General features: G+C 35.6%; 1 protein-coding gene across 2 annotated transcripts in view; it reads left to right on the top strand.

Moving 5' to 3' along the window:
* ATP9B (ATPase phospholipid transporting 9B (putative)) overlaps positions 1-27111 on the top strand; it is a 167117-nt gene that overhangs the window by 14232 nt on the left and 125774 nt on the right. For both annotated transcript variants that reach the window (XM_021385725.1, XM_021385724.1), the window contains exons 3-6: positions 6634-6784; positions 11455-11568; positions 14170-14278; positions 24636-24694. In XM_021385725.1, the coding sequence (XP_021241400.1) occupies positions 6634-6784; positions 11455-11568; positions 14170-14278; positions 24636-24694 (433 nt within the window). The remainder of the gene's footprint in view (positions 1-6633; positions 6785-11454; positions 11569-14169; positions 14279-24635; positions 24695-27111) is intronic.

The following is a 27111-nucleotide window of genomic DNA, read 5'->3' as shown; positions in this document are numbered from 1 at the left end:
TCCCTGTAAGTTTCGTGAAAATAAGTGTAACAGTAAAGAGGGCACCTTGTAGCTGCCCTGTCAGAGGTACTGGATCGTCCACAGTGTGTGAAGAAAGGCAGGCAACTGCAGGATAAGTTTGTTGGAACTCAGAAAAATCAATGGAATTTCATAAATTCTCATTGATGCAGAGAATTACAAAACTTCCAGTTTTATTTTTAAACTTCATAGTTACGTCTCAGCTTTGAGCGGAGTTCAAAAAGAGCCATATTAATTTGGATTTTTGAGGAGGAAAAAAGCAGGGAAAATGCATCGTGGATAAATTATTTCGCTATACTCGATCACTTCTCTGTGCTGTTAGTGGGTTGTGGATGAGGGGTGTGTGTGTATGTCAATTCCGAATCCTGAAAACTTCTGTGCTTTATAGAAAAGTGAGCTCTTCATAGGAATTGGATCTGGGTTTCAAATTGCTTGAGTCTACCTGGGATGTTTTATTTGGCCTTCTGTCTTATAAACTTCCTTCAGCGTGTCTCCTGATGGACAAGAGATGCTCTTTCTTTAGACATTGTATACCTGGGTTAGGTGCTGGGATGCCTGTGGATCTCCACCTGCTGGGGTCTCAGAGCGTGGTGGCTGTGGTGTGGGTCTGTGTATGTGGGGCTGGCTGTCAGCTGTGAGTCTCAAAACAAGACCCTGACCCCGTTGGTGAGTGAGAGAATGTTTCATCCTGACCTTCCCCCCAAAACCCTTACAGAAGGAATATCACTGCTGTCTGTGTAATGCTGTTCTCTCCCCTATGCCTCAATGCAATCGCCTCAGGTTGCACCATGGGAAGTTTGGGTTGGAAAAACTTCTTCCTTGAAAGAGTGGTCAAGCATTGGAACAGGATACCCAGAGAAGTGGTTAGAGTCACTGTCCCTAGAGATGTTCAAGAAACATGTAGATCATAGAATGGCCTGGGTTGAAAAGAACCTCAAAAGTCATCTAGTTTCAATGCCCCTGCTGTGTGCAGGGTTGCCCACGACTAGACCAGGCTGCCCAGAGCCATGTCCAGCCTGGCCTTGAATGCCTCCAGGGACGGGGCATCCACAACTTCCTTGGGCAACCTGTTCCAGTGCGTCACCACCCTCTGAGTGGAAAACTTCCTCCTCATATCTACCCTAAATCTCCCGTCTCGGTTTAAATCCATTTCCCCTTGTGCTATCACTATCCACCCTTGTAAACAGTCGTTCCCCTTCCTGTTTATACACTCCCTTGGAGTACTGGAAGGCCACAATGAGGTCTCCCCGGAACCTTCTCTTCTCCAAACTAAATGAGCCCAGTTCCCTCAACCTTTCTTCATAGGAGAGGTGCTCCAGCCCTCCGATCATCTTGGTGGCCCTCCTCTGGACCCGTTGCAAGAGCATGAGTAGAAGTAATACTTATGAATGTGGTTTTGTGGACGCAGTGATTATGGGTTGATTGTTGGATCTTAGAGGTCTTTTCCAACAGTAATGATGCTATGATTCTACGTTTTATACATATCTTATTGCTAATGTAGTTGTAAGAAAATTCTCACCTAAGCAAGAGGCCCTGAAAGAGTTTGACATTTGCTTCACTGATTAACTCAACTGAATTTTGATACATAATGGAGTCCATTTAGTGTTCAATTATATGCAGAGGCATTTAAATCACATAGGAATTTTCTGTAACTGAATGTGATGGGAGATGTATTTATTTTTAATGAAAAATAAATACTATCGCAAAACAAGTTGTAGCCTGGAATTTCAGTGGGAAATCTAGCAGGCAGAGGATACTCCCACAGGATAGATGCAGAGATCTGAGAGGAGGTTCCCATGATACCTTACTGAAATCTTATCTACTATTCCAGTCGGACTGTATAAAAACCTCATGTTAGGTGAGCACATCTATGTATGTAGATAACCTTTGTGGTCTTAGGGAGATTTCTTCTGGGCTGAAAGCACCTTAGGGTTTTGTCATTGGTGCATTCAGTGTTAACAGTCATATTAAACTTTATGTATATTTATTGGAACCCACTGAATACTGGAAATTTTTACTTGCCTATCTGTTGTTCATTAAATTTCCTGGGAATACTCAAAGGATCACATAGAAGACATGGAGACTACTGACTGTATTACTATATATGTAGTTATTATATTGTGTCGTAAAAGCAGAATGTAAGCTATCAGTTTGTTAGAGAATTGGGTGTAGGTGTCCATACAGAGAGAACTGAGAGGATTGTGATACGTCTTTTACAAAGAGCTGAAATGTGCTTGCTTGCATAAGGCAAGCTGCATTCTAAGTATACTATCTGATGAAATACAAATTGATTCAGCATAGCAGTCTGAAACCTGTCCAGTTCAACAGAACTTAAAACTTAACCCTATATCTGTGGAAATTAATATCTCATGCCTGAGACTAGGTGAAGTTTGAAATTCAATTTCTGCATTCAGAACTTCCTTTTGTGACTTAAATTATATTGTGAATTTTGTCAAAGCTGTACTAGAAAGATGAAGACAAAAGACAATGTGTTTTTCGGGAGCCAAGCTCTAATGGCCCCTGCTTTCTTTTGGATTCTCAGTAAAAATTGGTTTTGAATCCAAAATCACTTGTTACAAAGAAACCCCCAAACTCACTAATTTTTTTGTCTTGTGTTATTGGGATTAAATTCATTTTTAGGAGTGGAGATTGTTCATCTTACTTTTCAGCTTTACAATTTTGTTTTCTGTAGTTTTTGCTACTTATTAATAAAACATCTGATGGTTATTGTTTAATTGAAAAAGTTTCACCTTCTAGGCAGGAGCAAATACAGAAGGTTTGTCAGAATTCAGTGTTTATTAAATTGATTTTGTAAAAATCCTTTATTTGGCTTTTCACGTCTGTGTAGACAATAGGCTATTGTTGGCCAGAACTGAATACTGTGAACGTTATTTGCAAATCTGTAACTTTCTAAATTTTTACATTTGAGAAGGAGGGAAAAAAAACCCACGCCACAAGACCTTACAAAATATAAATAAATCAAATGTTGTCTTTGATTTTGAACAAATTGAAGACTTAATTTAACCGATTTAACTTCAGAAACTGTATATTTTTCTTGCTTTCATAACATAGGTAAAAGAAAACTTTGTGATATATAGCAGTGGTTTTGTGGCTGTAATCATTTCCCCTTTAACTTACAAATTCTCTTCAAGCTTGTGAAATTATAATGCACATAGATCAATACTCTGGAGTTCTTTGGGCTGGATTGATTTCTTTCTCATGAGATTTACATTCCACTTGTTATCAAAAAACACTTTGTCCCTATGAAAATGGTGCCATTGAATGGCATTTCCATATGAAGTGAAGGGGATATCAAATGCTCGGATTAATTTGGTCTCTAAGATGGCCTGTACGCTTTCAATTAATCTGCGACGCATTTGTTATGCAGAAGCATGGGAAAATGCTGATCTTTAAAGAATGACATGACCACTGTGTTGCTTTTGGCCTGATTACTGAAGCTACCTGTTGAGTACAATAATTACAGTATGTTTTCTTTGCAGAACTAGTTTCTGCTACTTAAAACCTAATAAGGAAAAGCTGACCCTTGCAGACAATATAGAGCTTTTATATTATCTTTCCATTATGATGAAAATGCTGTTTTGTGAAAGATGCTGGCAGTTAAGCTTGTAGGATAAAAGTAATTAAAAAGAGGAAAAAGAAGTCCTTATTATTCGAGCGACAGAGTCAGTTGAGACTTGCTTTAGCTTTTGACTTGGTGAGATGTTCTGTATTTACAAAAAGATAAGGGTTCTTATTTAGCAGTTGCTGCATGTTTTTGAGTATAGCATCAGTAATGTCTAAGACAAGTATGATAATTACTTCAAATAAAAAAAGTAAGCAGATTGTTTTTTTAAAAAAGCCATATAATGCTTGAAGTTTTTGTTAGTATGTTTGTTCATGAATGCAGCATTGTATTGATGGATGCATCATGTCTTATAGCTAATGTTTTTTAAAGGAAAAGCTTTCAGTGCATTTGTTGAATTTCCTGGACAAATACATTTGAAATAAATGCTTAAATCAATAATGATGTGGTATTCTTTTTTTTTAATCAATGAGTCTGTAGTGTGAGGTGTTAACATTAAAGATTTCAGGAAAATCTGAACTGTCTTGATCATGATATACCTTGCATTGTTTTTCTGGTTTTTGAAGTTCATCCTAATGTTTGTTTCACAGAAGTTTAGATGGAACAAAAAGCCCACAAAAGGGTCAATATTCTTGCACAAGAGTTGTTTCTGTATTGTAGAGTATTAGTTGGAGAACAGATTAAGCATGTGCTGGGTTTTGATAGGTAATTTGGGTTTCAAAGTAGACTTCATTATTCCTTAAAATTTGGATTAATGTAAATTGGTTTGGATTTGAGGCCAGCATCCCTCTCTCAATCTTCCTGTAATATAACAGCGATTACTGATAAGACTAAATTAGAAATACTAAATGATTTTGTCTTTTAAGTTAGTAAAACTCATCTGAACTATTACAATATTGGATTGGTCATGACCCAGTTTCATCTGAGATTTTCCTGTATATGGACTTCGATGTTGTTAGCTTTGTGTCAGTCGTTTCTATGAAAAGTGTCATAGTTTTTTCCCAGTCAGATATCATTCTTTTGTCTGTACTTTTTGGCATCTACTGCTTAATGTCTGTGGAAATTCTGCAAAAGAGATTAAATACAATCCAATGTTCTGTCTTTCTACAGTTCAAAAACTGATTTTAAAAAATACAAGATTTCAAAAGCTGTCAGTAGATTTGTTTACGGGCTTCTATGCAGATGGTATCATGCTTTTGTTTACTTTCCCTGAGAAAATAATCTTCCTTTTGCTGCAAGTCTGTATCAGCTGTATAGTTGAGTGATGAACTTTGTCTGTTTGTATTGTCCTCTCCATCCCCTGCCCTGAAAACTAATGTGTTTAAAGCTTTACTTCAGAGCGGTTTTACCCAGTTGGATAAGTTTTACCTTATCCAAGGTGGCATAGTGTTCAGTTGTTCCACTTCATACTACAAGCATAAATGTAGCATGAGTCCTTGCAACTATGCTCGCAATTCTAATGAGGGATGAATCTGACTGAAAACAGGTCGACTTTTTATTCTGTGTTAGCTTACAATTGGGTCAGTTTGTTGGTCTGAATTTACCCACACCGTTGTATGAGGACTTCTGTCAGCTCAAGGGAAGGGACAAGAACATACAACTTAATTATGGAAAGAAGATGGTACTAGCCATTTCAGCAGGATAGGTTCACAGCCATTAAACTGTATGTGGAACTGTGATGTGTAGAAAGCAATGCTGTTCACATTGGTGTAAAGACATTTGTCACAATCCAGATATATGTGGTTTTTTAATGTTATTTAATAGCATGACCACATTTTAAATGTTCAACAGATGCTGTTAAATAGTGACAGTTACTCTCCTTAGAAAACTTTAAAATTGATGGGAAAAAATTATGAATGGGTGTATATTAAACTTAAAATGCGTAGAATCAAATCAAATTAGTGTCTGTCCCATAGCGAGAGCTTTAAAGAGGAAATCCTAAGAATCCAGCATTCAGAGCTGAAGTTCTTAATTCACAACTTGTGAGTACTGTGTAGTGGCATTTCAAAAACATAGTGAATGTTGCTTTGAATGATCTTACTTCTGCGTAGCCTAGTTTTCTATAAGATAGTTGTACAACTTCGAATTTCATTTCTTCTTTGGCAAAATTACTTTGTAAACAGACCTGTGATAATATAGGTTACAAACAACATTTTATGTAGGATGTGATATTATGTGGCATGTAGTGATGTAATCTATCAGTCTTTCTTCAATGCCTGTTTGGGTGTTCCGTGTCACTGAAAAAGTGGAAAAAGTTTAAGAAGGGACCTTAAGTGGCTGTCCAGTTAATTCAATGCCTGCGCAGTATAAATTGCACCTACCATATATTTCTGCTCCAGCTAAGTCTGACAACTTCAGTAATAGCAATTCCAGCTTCCTTCTGCATTTTGTTCCACCCTAGTCGTTAGAAGAACTCCTCCTCTGTCTGTCCCCTGCCTCTGCTTCTCCCCAGCATTGATTTATTTGTCCATCATCGCTTATTCTTCATGGACATAGAAAACAATTTTTTGAATTTTTTTGGGGTAAGGTGTGTTTAATTTGACAAAGTGTCTTTAGACTTTCCTGTAAAGAATGTGCAAATGTTTTTTTATATATATTAAAATATACTTATATACATATTATTTATTCATATTTCTTAGAATCATAAAATGGTTTGAGTTGGAAAGAACCTCTAGTGTTCTTTGTCCTTCCCCTCCCACGCACCCCTGTAGGGACACCCTTCCACTAAGTTGCTCAAATATTTATTTTATAGATTATGTATATTTATAATCACATATTTTGCATTTTAGATATCTATTTATATAGAATGTGTGTATTTATGTACAAATACACATATTAAGAAGTGTATATTTGTGTCAGAGTTAAGAGTTCTGTGTAATTAAATACTAGAAGTAAACATGCTTGTCAGTGTAGATGTGGAGAAAAAAAAAATGTTTTTCTAAAGTATTTGCCTTTAGGATTCCATGTTTGAAAACAATGATCACATACTGCTAATTTATAGCTTTAAAATCAAAGATTGTTTTTCTTTTCAGCTGTTCTGATTGGCTCATAAACATTTGCCGAAGAAAGAAAGAGCTGAAGGCTCGCACGGTGTGGCTCGGGTGCCCCGAAAAGTGTGAAGAAAAATACCCTAAAAATGCCATTAAAAATCAAAAATACAACATCTTTACCTTTATACCGGGGGTAAGGCTACTTGTTTTCTGATATTGGACTGGCTGTATGTTCTGAAGTATTTTTGTCTATTCTGCAAAAAATAATTTTGTATGCCCAGATTCTTCATTTTTTTCTATATTTATCTTGATGTCTTTACTCACAATCATGAGTGAAAGCAAGGCTACTTTTTCTTAATTGTTGTATTTTCAAAGGCATGTTTACATGAGAAATGTTCGTATGAGTTGAGTGGTTGGAATTCAATTGAGCATTACTAATTTGAGATGCATTTCCTTGCACTTTTCTGTGAATGATTAGAAATTTAGAATCTCCTTGTTGAAACAGAATCACTCCTAAATGGTCAATTGTGAAAATACTAGAAAACACTAGCTTGAGATGCAACCACTTGAAAATCAGTGTACTCATACAGGTACTTTCCTGTACTCACTGTCATTGAAAGTACAATAAATGACGCACTCTGAACTGTAGAATCTCTCATAAGGAAATCTCTTCAATTTATATGAAAATAAGTAAGCCTTGTTTAGTAGACTAGTACTTTTCAGGGTTGTATTTCATATTTGTGTTGTAAGAATGGTGAAGTCTTCTTGGTTTTGATTGTAGTACTTCAGACAGTACTTCCATCATGGAGTGAATGTGGATTTGTTGCTTTTGCTTTTTTTTTTTAAGAAGCTATACAGTGTCTTAAAAGTTAGCTTCAATTTTTTTGCTTCCAGTGTTTGCAACTTACATGAAGGTGAAATGTTTGGTTCATACTCTCCAAATACTAGTTACTATAATGAAATATAGCAATAGGGAAGAAAACTGTTGAAGCATCAGAACATAATACCTAAAAATGTATGGGAATATTACATATTTTACTAATACTTTCCAAGCATTCTGTGACATGTTGTATTCAAATGTAGAACTCATTTTTTTTTTTTACAAACACTCTGTCTTCAATTTTTTATTTAAGTGATTATGCAGATTTTATAAGAGTATTGATTCTTTTCCTTTGGTCCAGTGACTGGCAGATGCTTTCTAATACATCTCTTTATTAAAAAAAAAAAGGGACAAATGGCTCTGTAATTAAGACTGATCTCCTGTCAAATAAAATGTCACTTATTGCAGGCAGATTAAATATTCTCATCTCTATCGAACCAAGTAAATGTTTTCCTCCCAAGTTTAAATTATTAAATTCAGTGAAATTGGTTAAGGTGCATATGCTTTCCTAAAGGTCATAAAATTAATTAAGCATATAATAAGCCATTGATTATTGTGATTAGAAATTTTCAGTTTATATTATGAATCCTAAACTAGAGTCATGTTTCCTGTAGGGATCAGCTATATCTTGTGATTCTTTGTTGAGAGGGAAATATATATATATTTTAAAATCAAGATTACCAAAAGAGGTAAAATATTATGTATATATTAAAATATAATTATACCTATAGTTATTTTTTTATTTTATTTTTTTTTTTTTCTATAATATATTATAATTGCTATATATAATTATTATATTATAATTGTTATAATTATAACAATTATAATAATTATATATGATATATCTATATTAATATAATATATTAATTATATAATATATAATATATATTAATATATAATATTAATATATTTATATGTAATACATAGCACAAGATATAATGTTCAATAGTAAGTGAAAATAAAAAGCTTTTTAATTTTAATTCTGCACATAAATCAACACTCTTCATTGTTTGGAAGTACTCTGTAGCCTAACTGGTTCTGTGCTGTTCCACTACAAGTAATCTGTAGACAGCACAGTTGTATTGGTTCCAAATCCATAGATATAACTGAATGTTGGCCTGGATGAGTTACCCTGGTTGAAGTCTTCATCATGTGAAATCGGTCTGCTTAGAACTGTGGTTTTTAACAGTGCAACTGACAATAGCTAGTTTTCAGTGATTTTTGTATCAAAGTACTGGCTTAAGATAACGTTCAGATTAACAGAGTATTACTGGCTAAAAGAGCTCTAATGTTCTCAAATTTAGGTCTAATTTCTTTGCATTTATATATTAGAAAAAAAGAAAAAACAACAAGAAGCAAAAACAAAACAGCCTGCTTCTGACAGTATGTGCTGTTTGTTTGCTGTTTCATCTTAGTCTTGAAACCTGTTTAGGAATTCTATATTAATTCTCATAATACCTTAAGCGATCCACAGTTTATCATTCCTCTTCTGAACTTCAAAGCCGTAGGCTATTTTTTTGTTATTAGTTTTATAGAGAGGAGACTTTGAGTTTCCTTAACCGACCGAAGTGTTTAAGTTTGTATTGAGAGGTCTGTCAGTGATCTACTAAATTCAAAGAATTTGTAGGAAAGTGCTTTTCAACTTCTATCTGCAGATCCCAACCCAATCTGCAGGAAGGATATGCTTGGAGGTCCAAACCTCCCAGAGTATTCTGTGGACTTTTTCTTTGACCTAACATACCAAGTCTTTGTAAACAGCAAAAAACAAGGCAAGAAATCAGCATATGAGCTACGTCACTGTTGTTGTAAGATAGAAATTTGTGCTGAATTAGTTTCATTTTGGAATAATGCTCCAATGTTCCTTGCAAATTCAAATTTGACTTTTTGGCTTTGCAGTTATATTGCATCCAGTCTTGTAAACATTTTCTGGTTTGAGGTTGTTGAGGCAGTCTTCTAACTGAACAGGAGCAATGTATCACTCTTGCAAGATATTGACAGTTAACGTGCTGGTACTTTGTGCTTGCTAGACAGGCACCTTAAAATTAACTCTCTTGGGTATTTTTTTTCCTCTAGGGCTTAGGTTTTTTTACATAATTAACTGATAATATCGGATGATGAGAGCAATATATATCTGTGAAATAACTTCGATTTTCATGCAGAAGTCATTGATATATATCTGTGAAATAACTTCGATTTTCATGCAGAAGTCATTGGATTGCACACTCTTTAAATGTGGCATTTGAACTATTTTGAATGCTTTAACTTTGAAGCAATTGATTACTCACTATTTCAGGTGGTGCAGTCTCAATTTTATAATAGCATTTCCAGTTCAGTAGCCTCTTCTGGTTGTTCTGCTAGAGATAGCATGTTACACCTCAGCTACTAAAATGTTTAAAGATCCAAAATTCTTTAAAATGAAGAATTTTCTTAGTATTGTAGTTACAGTAAAAGCAATACTGAGAATGTGTGTGTATAAATTGTGCTTTTAGCCACCAGAGGTGTCTACATCTGTCATTCCTTCCAAATATGGAACAACTTTCTGAATGATGAGGATACTTTGCTGTCACTTAGAACTTGAACAATTACTTCGCAGTTTAGACCAAACCTTTTATTTATTAAGACGTATCCTCTGTATCTATACTTACTGCAAAAGGATCCCGAGAAATTCAGTGCTCATCTTTCCTTCCAGATGAATTCAAAAGTCTGTGTTTCATATTATTAATTTTGCATAGTTTAAACCTTCTAAAGCCTTATACTCTGCTTCTGTAAAAAGCTTGTCTTGCTATGGAAGCTGAAAAGTATTGCCTTGTTCTGAGATTTCCATTTGATAACCTTCTGGAAAAGGAGCAATATTGTTCTTCATTCCAGGGAATGATCCTTATTGCCTGGATCTTCTTTTCTGTAGTGTTCATTTTATCTTACTGAACAAATTTATTCTTGAATAGTAGTTCCGCTATTTTTAAGAATAGTGGGAAGTGGTAATTTTGAACAAATAAGTCTCAGCTGATAGTAACCTTGGTACCTTTGATAAGTGAGGAACCTCAGAATAAGGACATATTATATGTGGGTCTTCAGTATCTACAAGAAGAGAAGCTTCAGTGTTGTGAGGGAATGCAGTGAACAAAAGTAACAAGGATTTGGCGTGTGTGTGTGTATATACTCTTTTCTGTGTGTGCTGCTTGAAGTTGGATTGAAGTTTTAGGGTATTCTCACACTGATGCAGAGCAATATGACTTATCCTACTCAGTTTTGTTACTCTGTCTGTAAAAGTTAAAATGACAGACTAAAATAATACTTCTGTAAATAGTTTCTGTTCATTTGGTGCTAATGATTATTCTAAAGCTGAGGTGTAACCATTTTAAGGGAAAAATAACATTGAGTTGGGTAATACAGAATGTAAGTATTGATGTTTAACAAAAGAAGTTTTCATGTTATATTTTTTAGGATGAAAATGCTTAGTAGTTAAAAGTGAAAACAATGTAAAGAATGAAAGTTGAGATACTCACAAACCTCTGCTTTTATATTGGCACTGAAGGAGGGAAAAAGTACTCAAACTTCTCTTGCTTGTCTTCATAAACAGAGTGGACATGAATTATTGCAAGATGCTTTTGTTTTATTTTAAATTCCGCAGAAAATTTTTGCACTGTGATCTTGATACATGTTAAATATTTTTAAAGATTTGTAAGCTCACATGTTTTCAAAATATAAAAAATCCAGGAAATTGCTTTGTCAGATTGAAAAGAGTCATTGAGGTAAAAAGAAATTTTCTCAACAAAAATAGCTATATAACAATAAAATAATATTATTATGCTGTATAACACACTATATAATATCCTGAATACTATATACACTTTCACAGTACTACATCTGTTAATATGACAGTATCTACTGTCATGATAAAGTGAATTTTATATATATTATCATATGTATATGGATTTGAAAATTATGATATTTATCTATTTACGTTTTTTTTTCCATTTTAGGTTTTATATGAACAGTTCAAGTTTTTCCTGAATCTCTATTTTCTCATCGTGTCCTGCTCGCAGTTTGTACCAGCTTTAAAAATAGGCTACCTGTATACGTACTGGGCTCCTCTGGTAAACAGAAAAATGCTATTAACTACACTTGTTCTTTAAACTTTAGCTGAAAAGCTTATGTATTAAAAAAATCTCATAAATTTGCATCTGATAAGCTACATTGAGTAAATATATTTAAAGAGTTAAAAAAAATGTTTAATTGAAATTGCAGTGGATATTACAGGTGGTGTTGTTTGATAATGCTTTTTGTTAAATGTCTAGTCTGAATGCGTAATGTTTCTTTCTAGCAGCTAGTCACCATAGAGATTAGAGAAAAACAAAACAAAAATCTCAAAAAAACAAACCTCAGGCCTTTAGCTTATAGAGAACCTTATTTGGAAGGTTAAATTCTTTTCATTTGTTTTTCTTCTGGTTATATCAGAATTGAAAGCATACATTTTTTCCATTAATTCTATCTACTTTGATCATGACATATTTTCATAAAAATGGATGAAGATTGTTTTTTTTTTTTCAAGCCAAGGATAAAGCAGAAGGAAAAAGTGTCTTGGAAATAAGTTATTCATTAAACATGGTTTTCCTAGTCGATAGCACTTCCAGTTGCACTGGTTTCCTTTCAATATGTCTTTCTATTATTGAGCCCTCTGCAGTATTTTCTTGGGAAGCTGTTCAAATGGGTTGCCTCTGACTGTTGTCCTCAGGTTTGGAAATTGTATTCTGTTCAGGGGAGACCCTTTTAGTAGCCTGCCAACTGTTCTCTTGTGATTTGTAATTCTTATTTGTGTCAAGACCATTAGCTCTCTTTCATCCTCCCAACCTCTCTCTCTTCCCACCCCCCAACCCCCCCCCCCTTTAAAAACGAATCAGGAAAAACAAATACTTTGTTTTCCAAATTCATTTTAGAAAAAAAGTTTTTTATGGTGCTTATTCTCAGAGGTATTCAAGAACAGTGACATTCTGACTGCTTTAGTAAAGGTCATTCTTAACAAGTCAATGTAGTAAATATTCTGGATTGATTTCATTGTTTAGATTGTTGCAACATGTGTCCGTTTAAGTACTGGTAATGGAGAGGCTGTCTGGAGATAGAGGTGTGAAGAATCTCCAGGACAACTTTTGCTGCAACAAAATAAACGATTCAAAGACAGAAAAATTGTTCAACAGTGGGAGGTCGTAGAAGAGTATTTACGAAGGTCTGTCTTGCTGACCCAGTAAGACAAGACAGAAGTTAACCTTGTCTGGAAGTTGATCTCTTCATTGTGAAATGCTAAGTAGAGGTGTGTACATAAGTGGGATGGTAAGGAAAATAAAAAATAAAAAAATTACTTAGAATTACAGCCTGTCTCATTTCTATCAAAGAACAAGCAATCCTCCAAACTTTATCATGCAGATCATCTAACATAAATGGTCAGTTCTATATAGACCAGTAGGTCTTATTCAAGGATATTTTGAATATCATTTACAGTTTTCCTATCTGGCAACATGATCTCAGCTTGTGCTAGTCGTACCCCTTTTTGGTAGAAATTGCCGAGAAAAGTTCAGTAATAATCAGAAGAGTAGCTATAACTTTAGTTTTAGTTTGTTTTGTCATGAAAGTGTCTGAGGAAAGTGAATATAGACAAGGTTACAAAAATTCAAGAGAACATTTTTACAAGTAGAGCAGTATGTCAGTCCTATCACATCCACAGACCATTCAGAATGTAGTTGACTGGTTTTGTACTGCCATATTTTTCAAGGTTGAAAGTGGAGTTCTCAGCTAAGACTGTCTGAACCTTCTGCTAATTTAAAGGGCTAAATTAAGATCTGAAAATTGGGCTTCAATAATACTAGCATAACAAGGGGATTTGGTTGTGCCCTAGGAATGAGTAGGTATACGTTTTACAAAGCTAATTTCTTCTACCTCCTAATTTGATTGATGGTAGCTGGTGCAAACATGAACAAACAAGAAGTGTGTAATCATAAGCTTGCAACACATTAAACCTTGGGATGTTGGGCTGGAACTGCAAAACAGCTCTTGCTCTTGAAAGGAAAAAATGTAGTCTAGACTGTTTTAGGAAAAATCTACATCTTGATTTCTCTCTACTAAGAGGGTAGGGGACGACTGGCAAACTGCTAGGAAGTAGTCTAGTGGTTTAAAGTTTCCTGTATAGAAGGGGAATATTGGTGGATTTCTTAAGCTACATAAATAGTCTAAAGACTTGTCTGTTGGAATATTTATGAATATCTAAACCTCTTTTAGTGATCTTACTTGTATGAGAGTAATGATAAGACCCCTTCACTGCTGGAAAATGGTATTTCTCTTTCACTCACGAAGAAAGACTAAGTACTTGAGTTCAAGAAGCCAGAAACCGTATCTGAGAAGAAACAGGGAGAGAAGAAACTCCTGTGTTTATCCCAGTGTGATTCTATATTCTTAACTGCATGTAAAACTCTGCATTTCTAGAAGAAACTGCAGTGGCACCATCCTGTGAAAAAGTCAGCAGAAATATTTAGGTACTTAATCTGTCAGGAAAAAAAAAGCTTTGTTATTTGTCAGTATTTGTGACATGTTGGTAAATAAGAAAGTAAATATTCGAAGTTCATGTTCTTAATCTGTGTAGTATTCCTGCTTGTGTTTCTGTTCTAGAGTTTTGATATTCTGAGTTGTATCTTTATATCTCTTAACAGGGATTTGTTTTGACTGTCACAGTGGTACGGGAAGCTGTTGATGAGTATCGACGTTACAAGAGAGACAAGGAAATGAACTCACAGTTATATAGCAAGCTGACAGTACGAGGTTAGCAAAACCACTTGTATAAATTCTTAACGTTTAATCTTTTTTTGTCAAACATTCACTTTCATCTCAGAGAAATGTCTAATAGACTCAGACTGTACTGTTCAAAATGAAACTGATGCAGAACTAAAATGTCTGATTCACAGATAAGTGATACTGAACTGTAACTCAGTAGCACTGTCAGCTCTGCAAAATATGGAATCAGTAACTAAGAAATGCAATCTAATTAAAATTTTGAGACTTTGAATCTTGGTATGTACGTTTGTGTTTAAGAAAAGGTTGTATTGAAAGTCTGCTTATGTATCAAATATTTTTTTCAGTTTTTGCATATAATTTGAAGTTATGTGAACACATAATAGGAACAGAATGCTTTAACATCTGAAGTTTTCTTTCTGGAAATTAATAAAAGGAGAAGTCGCAGTTACAACTTTTGTCTGGTCACAAGTGGCTGTTCCCACAGCCACTTGTGGGAATAATATTGTTTAATATCAGTAATGCTGATGAGGGGCTCAAGTGCACCCTCAGAAGATTTGCAGATGGTACTAAGTTAGGTCAGAGTATTGGTCTGCTTAAGGGTATAAATCCCTCTACAGTGGGATATGTATTGGTGGGCTGCATCCGGCTGTATGGCATTCAGTGAGGTGTCAGGTGCTGCGCTTGTCATATCAACCCTGTACAGTGGAATAGGCTGTTGAATAGAATTGAGTTAGACCTTAAAAGGCCGTCTAGGCCAACTGCCTTGTGATGAATAAGGACATCTACATGTAGATTGGGTTGCTTACAGTCTTGTCCAGCCTGACACTAAATCTCTGGGGACAGAGAAGGGTCTGTCCCTTTCTTTCTTGCAACTCCCCTTTAGATACTGAAAGGCCACTGTCAGGTCTTCGAGGAGTTCTGTCTTTTCCATCTTGAACAGCCTCAGTTCTCTCAGCCTGTCCTTATAGGAAGGGTGTTCCCTTCCTTGGGTCACTTTTGTGGCCTTCCTCTGGACACTCTGCAGTAGGTCCATGTCCCTCCTATACTGAGGACACATTGGAGAAAAATGGGTGTGATGGATGGACCACTTGCTGGATAAGGAATCGGCTGGATAGTCACACTTGGAAAGTTGCAGTCAGTGACTCAGTGTCCAAGTGGAGACAGGTGGCAAGTGGCATCCCTCAGGGATCAGTGTTGGGACCCAGAAGGCCATCTACATCCTGGGTTACATCAAGAGACGTGTGAGCAGCAGGTCAAGGGAGGTGATTATACCCCTCATTCTGCTCTTGTGAGACCCCTCCTGGAGTATTGCATCCAGTTCTGGAGCCCCTGTTACAAGAAGGACATGGGTTTGTTGGAGCAGGTCCAGTGGAGTGCTGCGAAGATGACAGAAAGCTGCAGCACCTCTCCTGTGAGGACAGGCTGAAAGAGTTGGGGCTTTTCAGCCTTGAGAAGAGAAGGCTCTGGGGAGACGTTATAGCGGCCTTCCAGTACCTGAAGGGGGCCTGCAGGAAAGCTGGGAAGGGACTTCTTAAAAGGGCAGGTAGTGACAGGACAAAGGGAAATGACTTTGAATTGGAAGAGGGTAGATTTAGACTAGGTATTAGGAAGAAATTCTTTACTGTGAAGGTGGTGAGACACTGGAACGGGTTTTCCAGTGAGGCTGTGAATGCCTCCTCTCTGGAAACATTCAAAGCCAGGCTGGATGGGGCTTTGAGCAACCTGTGGAGGTGTCCCTGCATATAGCAGAGGGGTTGGAACTAGATGATCTTAAAGGTCCCTTCCAACCCAAACAGTTCTGTGATTCTGTGACACTGGACCTGGACACAGAACTGTAGGTAGGGTCTCACTAGCGCAGAGCAGAGGGGCAGGAGCACTTCCTTGATCTGCTCGGTACACTTCTTTTGATGCAGCCCAGGATATGGTTGGCTTTCTGGGCTGTGAGGTCATGTGGCTGGTTCATGTCGAGCTTGCCATCCACCGGTACCCCCAAGTTCTTTACAGCAGAGCTGTGTTCAGTCCTTATGTCTCCCAGCTTGTAATGGTAGTGGGGGTTGCCAAACCCCATGTGCAAGACCTGTGCTTGGATTTGCTGAACCTCATGAAATTCACCTGGGCCACTTCTCAAGCCTATCTAGGTATCTCTGAATTGCATCCCATTCCTCAGGCATGTTGACCGCACCACACAGTTCGGTGTGCACCTTCAAGTTTGTGGACGACTTTATCCCACTGTCAGTGTCATAGATGAAGATACTGAAGAGCATTGGCCCCAGTACCGTCTCCTAAGTGACACCACTCATCACTAATCTTCTCCTGGACACTGAGCCATTGACCACCAGTCTGGCTATGATCTCATAACCAGTTCATTGCCCATTGAATGTTCCACCCATCAAATCCATATCCTTCCTGTTTAGAGAGAAGGATATTGTGGGGGACTGTGACAAAGGCCGAGGGGGACTGTGACAAAGGCCTTGGGGAAGCATGACTATCACTTCTTTTGGACTCAAAGTCTTTGATTTTTTTTACAGAGATTTTTTGAAGAAATGTAGCACTTCAAGAATGAAGTGACAATTCTGTAGGTTACTGTAAATATTAAATATGGACATAACAGAAAAAATATTTATCTACTTCTATGCTGCTTAGCATATTTTAGCATTTAGGTTCAGAACTAGGTGTCACATGGAAAAGTGTCAAAATAATGAATAGCCTTTTATCAAGTCAAAGTAGTGAATAACATTACAAAACAAAATGAAATAGCTGTTACCTTGGAAGGTCATTTTCCTACAATACTCTAGGAAGTCTCTTTTAATCTTTTCATGCCAGGGAAAATCCTTAATAGTTCTAAAGCATGAAGATGGTAAGTAATGTAAGGGTATTTCTCAAGCAGTTAGAATGTAATAGTGTATATTGTGCCAAGAGTAAATCTGTTCACACTTTCCCAGCATATGTTTCACTGCACTTTTTAGTGTATCTTGGTGAATATATTTTGATAGTCTGTGGAAAGAGTAATTTTGCCAGATGTGGGAATCTTAATATGAAAGAAACTCTTGAAGTAGCTCAGGATAATTTTCCTCCCAAAAAGTCAGTGTAAATCTGATAATGTAACGTAAGTTTTTTCTAGAATCTTACTCTTTTGTGGTATGTTAACCTTGTCTGGTTGCTGGGTGCCCATGGCTGCTCTCATTCTCCTTCCACAGCAGAACAGGGGGAGAAAATATTGAAAAAGCAAAAACCCTGAGATAAGAACATGGAGGTTGCTCAACACTTATCATCAGAGGCAAAACATACTCCATTTGTTAAAGAATAATTTATTGCCTATTAATAATGAAGTAGAATAGTGAGAAACAAAAACAAATGAAAACCGTCTTTCTCCCACTCACTTTCTTCCCTGACTCAGCTCTCAGTCCATAATGGTTTGTCTTGGTTGCTTCTTCCTCCACTCTCTTCCCCTGCTCCAGGGTGAGGTCCCTCCCATGGGGTACAGTCCTTCAGGAGCTGATACAGTGTGGTCTTCCCATGGACTGCAATTCAAGAACTACTCCATCATGGGTCATTTCCATGGAGTGTAGTCCTAGAGGAACAAACTGCTTCAGTGTGTTAACCACAGGCCAGAATTTCCTGCCAGGCAGCCTGTTTCAGGAAGTGCTCTTCTCCATATGCTGTGACTTCCTTCAGATCATACTGACATGCTGCTGTGACTTGTCTTCTGTGGGCTGCACGTGGAAATCTTCTTTGCATGGTGCCCCATGGGCATACGGAGAGACAGGGGCCTATCCTGGGCTGCAGGCAAACTTCTGTTCCATGCCTGGAGCACCTCCTGTCCTTCTGCACTTGGTATCTGCAGAGCAGTGTCTCACAGTTTTGACTCTTCACACAGCTGCTTCATGACACTTTTTTTTTTAATCTTTCCTTAAATATGCTACCACAGAGGTACAGGAAATACCACTCACTGGCTCAGCTTCGACCAGTGATGGGTCCCTTTTGGAGCTGGCTAGAACTGCCTGTGCTTGGCATGAGGCAGCCCCTGGTCTCTTCTCACAGAGGCTACCCATGTGGCCCCCTTCTGCTACCCAAATCTTGCCATGTAAACACCATTTTAAATAGTAATTGAAAGGTAAGTAAATGGTGAATCATCACATTAATGATGATGTAACCTACAGCTGTGAGCAATAGTAACCAGTGTGGAAATTAGCATTCTTTTCTGGAATTTGCATACAGCAGGGAGCAACATGGCAACTATTGTTCTTCCCTTCCTTGTCAACCTGCAATAGCTTTATCAACATTTAGAGATACCACCGTGGAAACTTGCAAATAGTCTGGCTATTTATTTAACTCAGATAGTTGCCTTGGTGGCCTCCAGATTTTTACTGCATTTAATACAATCTGTAAGGAAATAGGCTCTTACAGTTTCTCTTTAAAGCTGTAATTTAACCTGCTAGTTGGTTCTAGTTTTTTAAACCTGTTATGACTTGATACTGAACACACTTTGAAATAGCTTATATATCCTATCCTATTCAACAGTGGTGGTATTGATGTGAAATCCTTAGGTCTGGAGTCTATAGATTATAATTATCAGTGTGATATCAGAGTCAGGACTGACATTTGTAATTTTAAGAGCTTACTATGGTGCTTTTTGTGCCTATCACTTCAATTTTCTCTCTAGCTTTCAAAACAAGTACGGGAAATCCTCAACATTTTTTCAAATATTGTGGATATTTGAAGGTAGATTGCTGGGCATTTAAGGAGCACTTAAATAGAAGTTTGGGAATCCTGATTCCACCATATTCCCAGGTTGTATTATGTTTTTTAGATACGTGTATTTGAGAAATTTTTCTTTGTAGCTTCTCTTAGAAATAAGTAACTTCTCAAATTAAAACTTGATTTGGTTGCCTTGACACTGATATTTTCTAGGCATGGAATATAGGTTTTGAAATAATATAATATGGGTGAAGTCAAGCAATTATATCGGGAACTGATGCACAGAGAGCAGTAACTTCTTCAAAACAGAAGTTTTTAAAAATGCTTTTTCTTAAAAAACAAGGATAGTGAAATTTTACCTACAAATGTGTAAGTGTATTTCAACTTTCAGATTTTGGTGTCAGTGTTATCATGATTTCATACTTGGTTTATGTTCTCTCTGTTTTTTCTTTCTACTTTTTTTTTTAAGACGATGGTATTAGAAAGAAGATCCAAGATCTTTGATTGCAGTAAACTTTGAATCACATGTTGTCTATGGTGTGATAGCTGAGCTATGAATATTTTGAGGTGTAGCCATTTTTAATAATGAAAGCATTGTTATAGCCCCGCTCAGAATTAAGCTTTATGAAAAAATAATCTCTAATGTATATATAAAATAAGAAATGAAAGAATTTTTTGCAACTCTTTTATAATAATAGGATTTATTATAACAGTTCATTCTGTAACCAAGTGTGTTGTTTTCAGGCAAAAAAAAAAACCACAACACAAACTTCCTGCTTTGATAAGTTTAGATTAATTTTTTAAGTAATTTTTTTTTACAGACTTTGAGGATTTAGGAACTTATCTGTGCAAATTCATAAAGACAAGTACTACATCTCATAACTATTTTTATAAGTAATTTTCAATATAACTACTTTTTTTTTAATTGGTGGTAGTGGTACTCTCTAAGTGAGTAAAAAAAAAAAAAAATCAGACACTTTTCTAAGCTACAGGCTAATGGTTTAGAGAAAGAAGGCTTTGTTACTTGTGAATGAACAAACTTGATACTGATTTAATTAAAAGCCTGAAAATCAATGCCTCTCTTCAGGGTTGCTTTTCGGAGTGGAACTATACTTCATACTCTGTAGCATCCTTTTTTCCCCCCCAATGATTTTATGACTTTTGTAGATTTTATAGTCTTTTCTTTGAAATAGATATTTTTCCATCTCAAAAACGGAGAAGTTGGCATAGAGAAGTTGAGCAAGTTGCCTTGCTCAAATGATTGGGTCAGTAGGAAAAATAAGTTAGCAGTGTTCAGTACTACCCTTTGTTTAGTTCTGCTATTTTCATTTTACCTTTCATAATCACTTCTAATTGTTTACTTTAGGGAAATATTTCTGTAGGTAGATAAACTACTGTTACTTGAATTATAGTTAATTACTTGTATTAAGGTAGTACATGTAGGCTGATTGATGAGTTAAAATATTGTTACATGGCATTGCAGTACATTAAAACCAGGAATTCTTTGACTACTCAGTGGTCTTGACTTTCTACTGAGTCATTTTGGGCCTGAGGTACTCCCCAGACATTTAAAAATAAAGGGTTTCTTGAGCTGCGTGTTGCTAGTGTAAGAAGTAACGTCTTTTTAAGTAATACAAGATCTTGAATTAGTATTTGTTCATATCAGCAAGTCAGCTTTTTTATAACATGAGTAATTGCTATACATAAGGAGAAAACAAAGTGTGAAAGCTAGTATGCTTCCTGTAAAATGTGAGAATTGAGAAGTCTTTTAGGGAGCTAGAGTAACATGATTAATTTCTTTCACTTTTGAACTTCTGTTTATACTGTGCTCCTAAAATGCTACATTACTGAGTTTTTATCACAGTTGACTTTTTTTTAATTTCAAAATGTTCTCTGTTAAGAAGCGTTCAGTTTTGAGTCATTTATACCTGAGTTATCTGCAACTTTAAAAACAGATTTTTATCAGAATGCCCTGATAATTACTGTAATACTGCAGTTAACTAAAAACTGTATTGAAACTTCTTATAATAGAACTTCAGCTCTTCAAGTACAGGTCATTTCTGGTGCTTCTTAAAAAGCCACTGCATTTAAAAGAGCAGCTATTTCTCAATCTAGAGGAATGTTAGGTCATTACTACTTGCAGTGTTTCAAACCTACAGATTGTTCCTGGTATTTAGACCATTTGGAACACATTTTTAAACATTGTATCAATTTAATCTGGTTGATCAGGGAAGCTGTTAGCAATAGCAAGAAAACTTGGAACTTAGTATATATAAAAGAATTTCAGAAAGAAGCTGGAAGAGAGGTAATATCAGCTATGAAGCTTCTCTGGAATTTTAAATTAGATTTAAGACTGATCTCAGTTTGCTACATAAGATGGAATTTGAAAGGAGGACTTGAGGACACCATTTGCACTGAGAAATCATCATCACTGTGACTTAATGAAGTCTTTCTTTCAGTTCCCCATTATATGGTGTGAACTCTAATTATGTTGACTGCTAAAGCTAATATATACTAGGTAAAATTTTGACGTGGTTTAAACTTGACTGTTTTCCAGAGCTTGCTATTTACTGGTTAGAAACAATCTCTGTTACTAGTTCCAAAAGCATTCTTTTCAGACAGTGCTCAAGGTACAATGTGTAAGGTGAGCAATTTGAAATTATTTTCATGTTTTCTCAGAACGTGAAAATTCAGAAGTTCTCTCCCGTTTTTTCAGGAGTTTTTCTGCTCAAAGAGACACCCATTAATAAAATCCTTTCTAGTACACATAATAGCTTGTTTTGTTTACTTCATTTCTTAAATTATGTGAAATACTTAGTGCATGTGAGAAGCTTATTAGTTTTTTTTCAAATAATTTCAGTGCTTTTCAAAAGACTTGAAAAAATCTTGAAAGAATAATGAATTACTACAGGTGTGTTTCAGTATTCCAGTTCTGCATAATTCTGTTTGTAGCTTTAGCCAAAAGCCTTGCACCTTGGTGGACTGTAAAGTCTGGATGTGCAGCCACTTCTGATGGCTTTGGACTTCATTACTAATTACACAGGTGATGAAGAGTGTTTTGCTACTGAGATGTTTCTAGTGAAAAAATAGTTAGCAAAAATAGTTTATGAAGCAAGTAACATGGTGAGTTTTTTCTCTAAATGCATCTTTACTAATTTGTATTAATATTGTCTTAAATGTTATCTCATGATTCTCCTTTTTGCTGATCTGAAGGAAAGCATTATTTGCCAAGTTTTCAAAATCTAAGGCTAACTTAAAAAAAGAAAAAAACAGAACTTAACCATTTAGTTTTGTAGTGGAATATGTCCTGTCATTCAGATTCATTGTATAAATAGTTTTCTCATGTCATAGGCTTCCATATTTAAAAACAGACTTCCAACAAGATATATGTGTATGATAAAGAAGGTATTCCAAAAGTGTTAGTCACCTAGAAAACGATCTAATAAGGAAACTTTTCTATTTGTAATGTGAAATTCCCTGAGTTACTAGGCTGAGTACAAGCAAAGATGATGTCTAGGTTTCTGCTGGTATACCTTGTGCTTGGAGTCTTTTTGTCTGCCTTAGAGTGCCACAAATGAAATTTCTGAAAGGCTTTTTTGGTCTTTACTTAAATGCTGTTAGAACATGACTGGAGATTTCAGTTGTTCAATCTGATAAAATTGCTGTTAGTTTCATTTGGTTAATATTGCTGAATAGCTTTAGTCGTGTGACTGTGTAGGTGGCATAGTTCTGAGATGCAACACAGCTTAAGTACTTGGATTTTTGTGTCTGTTAGGAAATTCCTGGGAGATAAATTGAAAGCAAAATAGGAAATGCTGCGCTTTTGGAAAAGATAACAGAAAGCAAATTAAGTGTTATCATTTGTTCAGATGTATACTGTTCACCTCTAGTCAAAACTTGGGACTTAGTACAAACCTGTGAATTCTATTTACAGTTAAGCAGTCTAAATATGTTGATTTGACTTGTTAGATTGATACTAACCTGATTCCCATCCCTGCTGTAGAATACTCATGTTTCTTGCTACTGCTTTTATAATCAGCAGTTCTGCTATTCCCTTCACCCTCACAGTTGGGTATGATGAGACTGGGATTCAGACTGAAGATGCGATTGGTTATATATTAAAGAGTGGGAGGCAAGGATGTGTTTGGCAACTAAAAAAATTGGATTGTTTTAAAGGATTATCAGTAACAAAGACTGGCTTTTCAAAATAGCTATGCAGACACGCCAAAACAGTAGTTCTGATTTCCACTTACATTGTTTCTTTGTCTTGGAATTGCTAATGTGGAAAACATACTAAAAATTACATCAATTATAGGAATAAATTCATTAAGTAAAATGAAACTGCTATTTTTGCATTAAATGTGACTTTATTTTCTCTTTAATCATAAGATACATTTAGTCAAAGGTCGTAAAAGGTAGGAAATTTGTGAAAGTAACTGCCAGATTTTTCTTCATTGAGTTACAATGAGAATTTGGGACCTTAGTTTCATTTATCCATCTTATAAATGAGAAATGATAGAGTGTACATGAAACTGCATTTCATAATACTACTTACTACTGGTTGCTGCTTCTGCTGTGCTTCTGTGGGTCATCTTTTCTGTAATTCATTCAGTTTGATTTAATTTCTTAAGACTGTGTTTTGACATGCTAATAAGATACCTACTACTTATGGGAAAAGATTTCATATGGATGTACGTTTCAGGCTGTATGTGTGTATATATACACATAGAAAACATTTGTATAAATATATATATGTTTATAGCCCGAGTTGACAGATCTGAATTTACCACTTCTTGTATATCTTGGAAGAGGATGACTTGTAGTTTGTCTATGGGGTGATTTTCTTTTTCTTTAGTTTTGCTGTTTTTTAGCTCAGGGAAGCAGCGCTTCCTGAAGCTGTGGCAAGAACCTGTGACTAGAAATTCTTAATTCTATTGAGATCAACAGTGATGCATTTTGGGCAGTAGCTTAACCTCTCCTCAGTCTTTCAGATAATAATATTAAAATTTAACTGTCATAAAAGATATAAACATCCATACAGAAAATAGAGAATTAAAATTGATGTGTGCTGTCTGTTCTTGAATGAGTTGTTCACAGCAGTTACTGAATGGGTAGCTCCAGCAAGTGAAAAATCTCAATCTCAGATTTTATTTTAATTTCCTAAGATGAAGTATTCAGGCATTTTTTCTGGCTTACAATTTACCTCTTTTCTACTGTGATTGCCAACAAGGTTCAGGTGGTGCCAATTACCAGTGGCGTCTGTGACTGAGTAAAGCTACCTGTTGATAACTGGACTTTGACCAACAACTTATTTGTAAGATGCTTTGTAACTAAGCCTAGTCACTTTTGACATGTCATAGGGGGTGCATAGTAGGTGGCATGAAATCATCATTTTTTTCCAGTTTGTAACTCAATTATTGATATTGTTTATCACACTGCAATATCTCTCCAAGACTATTATAATAGCTAATTGCCTAGAAAACTATGCACTTTCAAAACCTCAGAATTAATTATCTATTTAGAGGTGACATCTATTTATTAGTGTGTTCTTCAAATACAGATTTTGTATTAATTGTAACATTTTCACCAAACAGCAATATCTTTAAGTACAACTTGCATTTATATTTTTATGACTCTTTGTAATCAACCTAGGCAGGCATTAATATTCTTTTTTTTTTCTTTTAAGGTAAAGTGCAAGTTAAGAGTTCAGACATACAAGTTGGAGACCTCATCATAGTGGAAAAGGTTGATACTTTTAAAATATATTTTAGAGACTAAAGATTATTAATGTGCTAATTATCTTCTGGAGAGAAGTATATTGAGGTACTTATCTGTGAAGTACTAAGTAAGTAATACTTTAGTTTGAGTTTTATTTGATAAATTTAAAGTCTCTTTTGGGATTTAATTATAAGCTTAATTGGATGTAAGCCCTTATATCTTATAAATTGGAATATACTTAAATTTCACTAGTGAAAGGCGTGCTGTTACTGAATGATATTCTTTGGCTTGTGCTCTCCTAGATGGGTGTACTAAGTTGTCTGAGTTCCAGTACCTTTCTTCTAATACCTTCCTTCAAATCTTTCTTTTGATGTCTGAAGCCTTCTAGAATAAGTCACGTGCATATCTATGTTTTATAAAAAGGGAGTGAAGGGGAATCTTTCAAGTTAGTTTGATTGGATGTGGATTTGATTGTTTCTGTTATATTAGTATTATAATAAAGACGATGTTTCTTACTTCAGTTGATTTGTTTTAGTAAGCAATCTAGGGAAAACTCATTGTAAAGAGAGCTTAATTCAAGCTCTGGTCTTCCTATAATAAGAATATCTCCTTATAGGTTAGGTGTATGGTTTATATTCTCTATCAGGCTGTGCTGTAGGAGGTTATGAAGCTATTGTAACCTCCAAGTTGATTTATTTTTCTTGTCAGAAAAGAATATTTTTTCATAAATTCATTTTGGAAGGGTGACTTTCTTAGTGCCAACAAACGATTTCCACTTTGCTCTGTTTAAAAAAAAAAAAACAACCTAATCCCTTAATCCTATAAAGTTACTTCCATTTGAAGTTTGTGTCCTTGTATCCAGTTTTGTTGGAGGTGTTGTGTGGCAAGTTGCAGATAGGTTCCACGTTTTTCTACCTAGTCAGCGACTTGACTTTTCTAAACTTCTGCATGGGATTATTACTATTTAGTAAACAACTTTTTGTTAAAGGAAAAAGCCTTGAGCAAATATGCCCCCCTCATGATTGATTTTACGTTTGTTTTGGTTGTAAATATCTTTCCTTTTTCTTAGAGAGTTTAGAGAACTCGTGAGTTGTTATATTCTTTGTTTAGCCATATATGAGGAAAAAAACCCCTCTTTTGTTTTTGGGAAAACTACTGTTTCCTTTCTTTCTGTGTAGTTAGTACTATGTCCTGCCCACGTTCCTTCCCCTTCCACCCCCTTACACCTTTTATCTGCTATCTTTACCTGGTGTCTTGTTGGGACCCTCTCAGCAGGATATGCTAGTGTAGACAAGATTAACATTTACAGATATACAGGACAAGTATGTATTGTCTTTTACCTTGCTATCTTAGTGATCACTTGAAACTTTTCCAAATATTCTTCAGGACACATAAAACAAATATTTATTTCGATTTTGATTAAGAAATTTTTTAGACCTGCTTTAATCTTTAAACCTGGAATTAATTAATTGTACTGCATTAGGGAAGTTTATAGTGGTGACAAAGATAATATACTTTCCCTGAAATGTAGTGAGAAACTGGGATTACTTTGACGATAAATTTGTCTTGTATGAGGCAGATTATTAGCATTTATTTCATTGTTGCTTACAGCAGTTTATAGACCGGATGCTATGAGTACCTGAATTTTATAATGTAAAAGTAATGTTAAGGATTTAGGGAAGTAATAGGTGTAGTTCCTTTCAATGAGGGTTTTACTTGAGTATCTTGGTAAGATGCATGTTGTTTGTTACATTTCAGCCACAAGCTCCTTCCTGCCCCCAAGGCAGTTTTTTTTCCTGTTGTTTTTTTTGCTTCTGGCTTATATGTGGGTACCTTAAACTAATGAAATTAAATGTTTTCTAATTCTATTTAGAAGTGTATTTTGCTAGAGTAAGCGCTTTTCAATTTCAGAGTATGACTCTTAAGCCGAAGAACCAGTCAGGAGTGAAATGTTCAATTGCTCACTCTAATGGCAAAGAAACAAGTTAACATTGTATTTGACTGGAAGATGCATCAACAGCATTTCTGCTGTGAAATTAATGACTCATTTGAGCTGAAGATCCATATGTTAACTAGTGACTGCATTACAAATACTAATAACTTAACTGAAAATCTTTTCTGTGTTTGATCTTTGAATATCCTCTGATTTTTTTATAAATTTTGAATCAATTCTAAGTGATTGCAATGTAGTTGAAACAATTTAGATCTGAGTAATGTATCTCTAGTTTCAAATGAAAATTTTGTAATGTGGTAATAGCTAGGTCAAGAGAATGATAATATTTTAACTGTTTGAGGCAGTTTTTAAACGTTAGAAGCTGTTTGTATTGTTAGCTGGAAAACATTCTCCTTCCCATCTCCTAAACATGTGGCTGAGAGGCTGGTGCAAACGCAAGAATTTTGGGTTCTTTGATCACGGGGCGGTTTACTCGGCACCAGGCCTGAGG

Source organism: Numida meleagris, chromosome 2, assembly GCF_002078875.1.
Source record: "Numida meleagris isolate 19003 breed g44 Domestic line chromosome 2, NumMel1.0, whole genome shotgun sequence".
Classification (NCBI taxonomy): Eukaryota; Metazoa; Chordata; class Aves; order Galliformes; family Numididae; genus Numida; species Numida meleagris.
The sequence above is the reverse complement of the archived record's forward strand: the minus strand, read 5'-3'. Positions and strand labels throughout refer to the sequence as shown.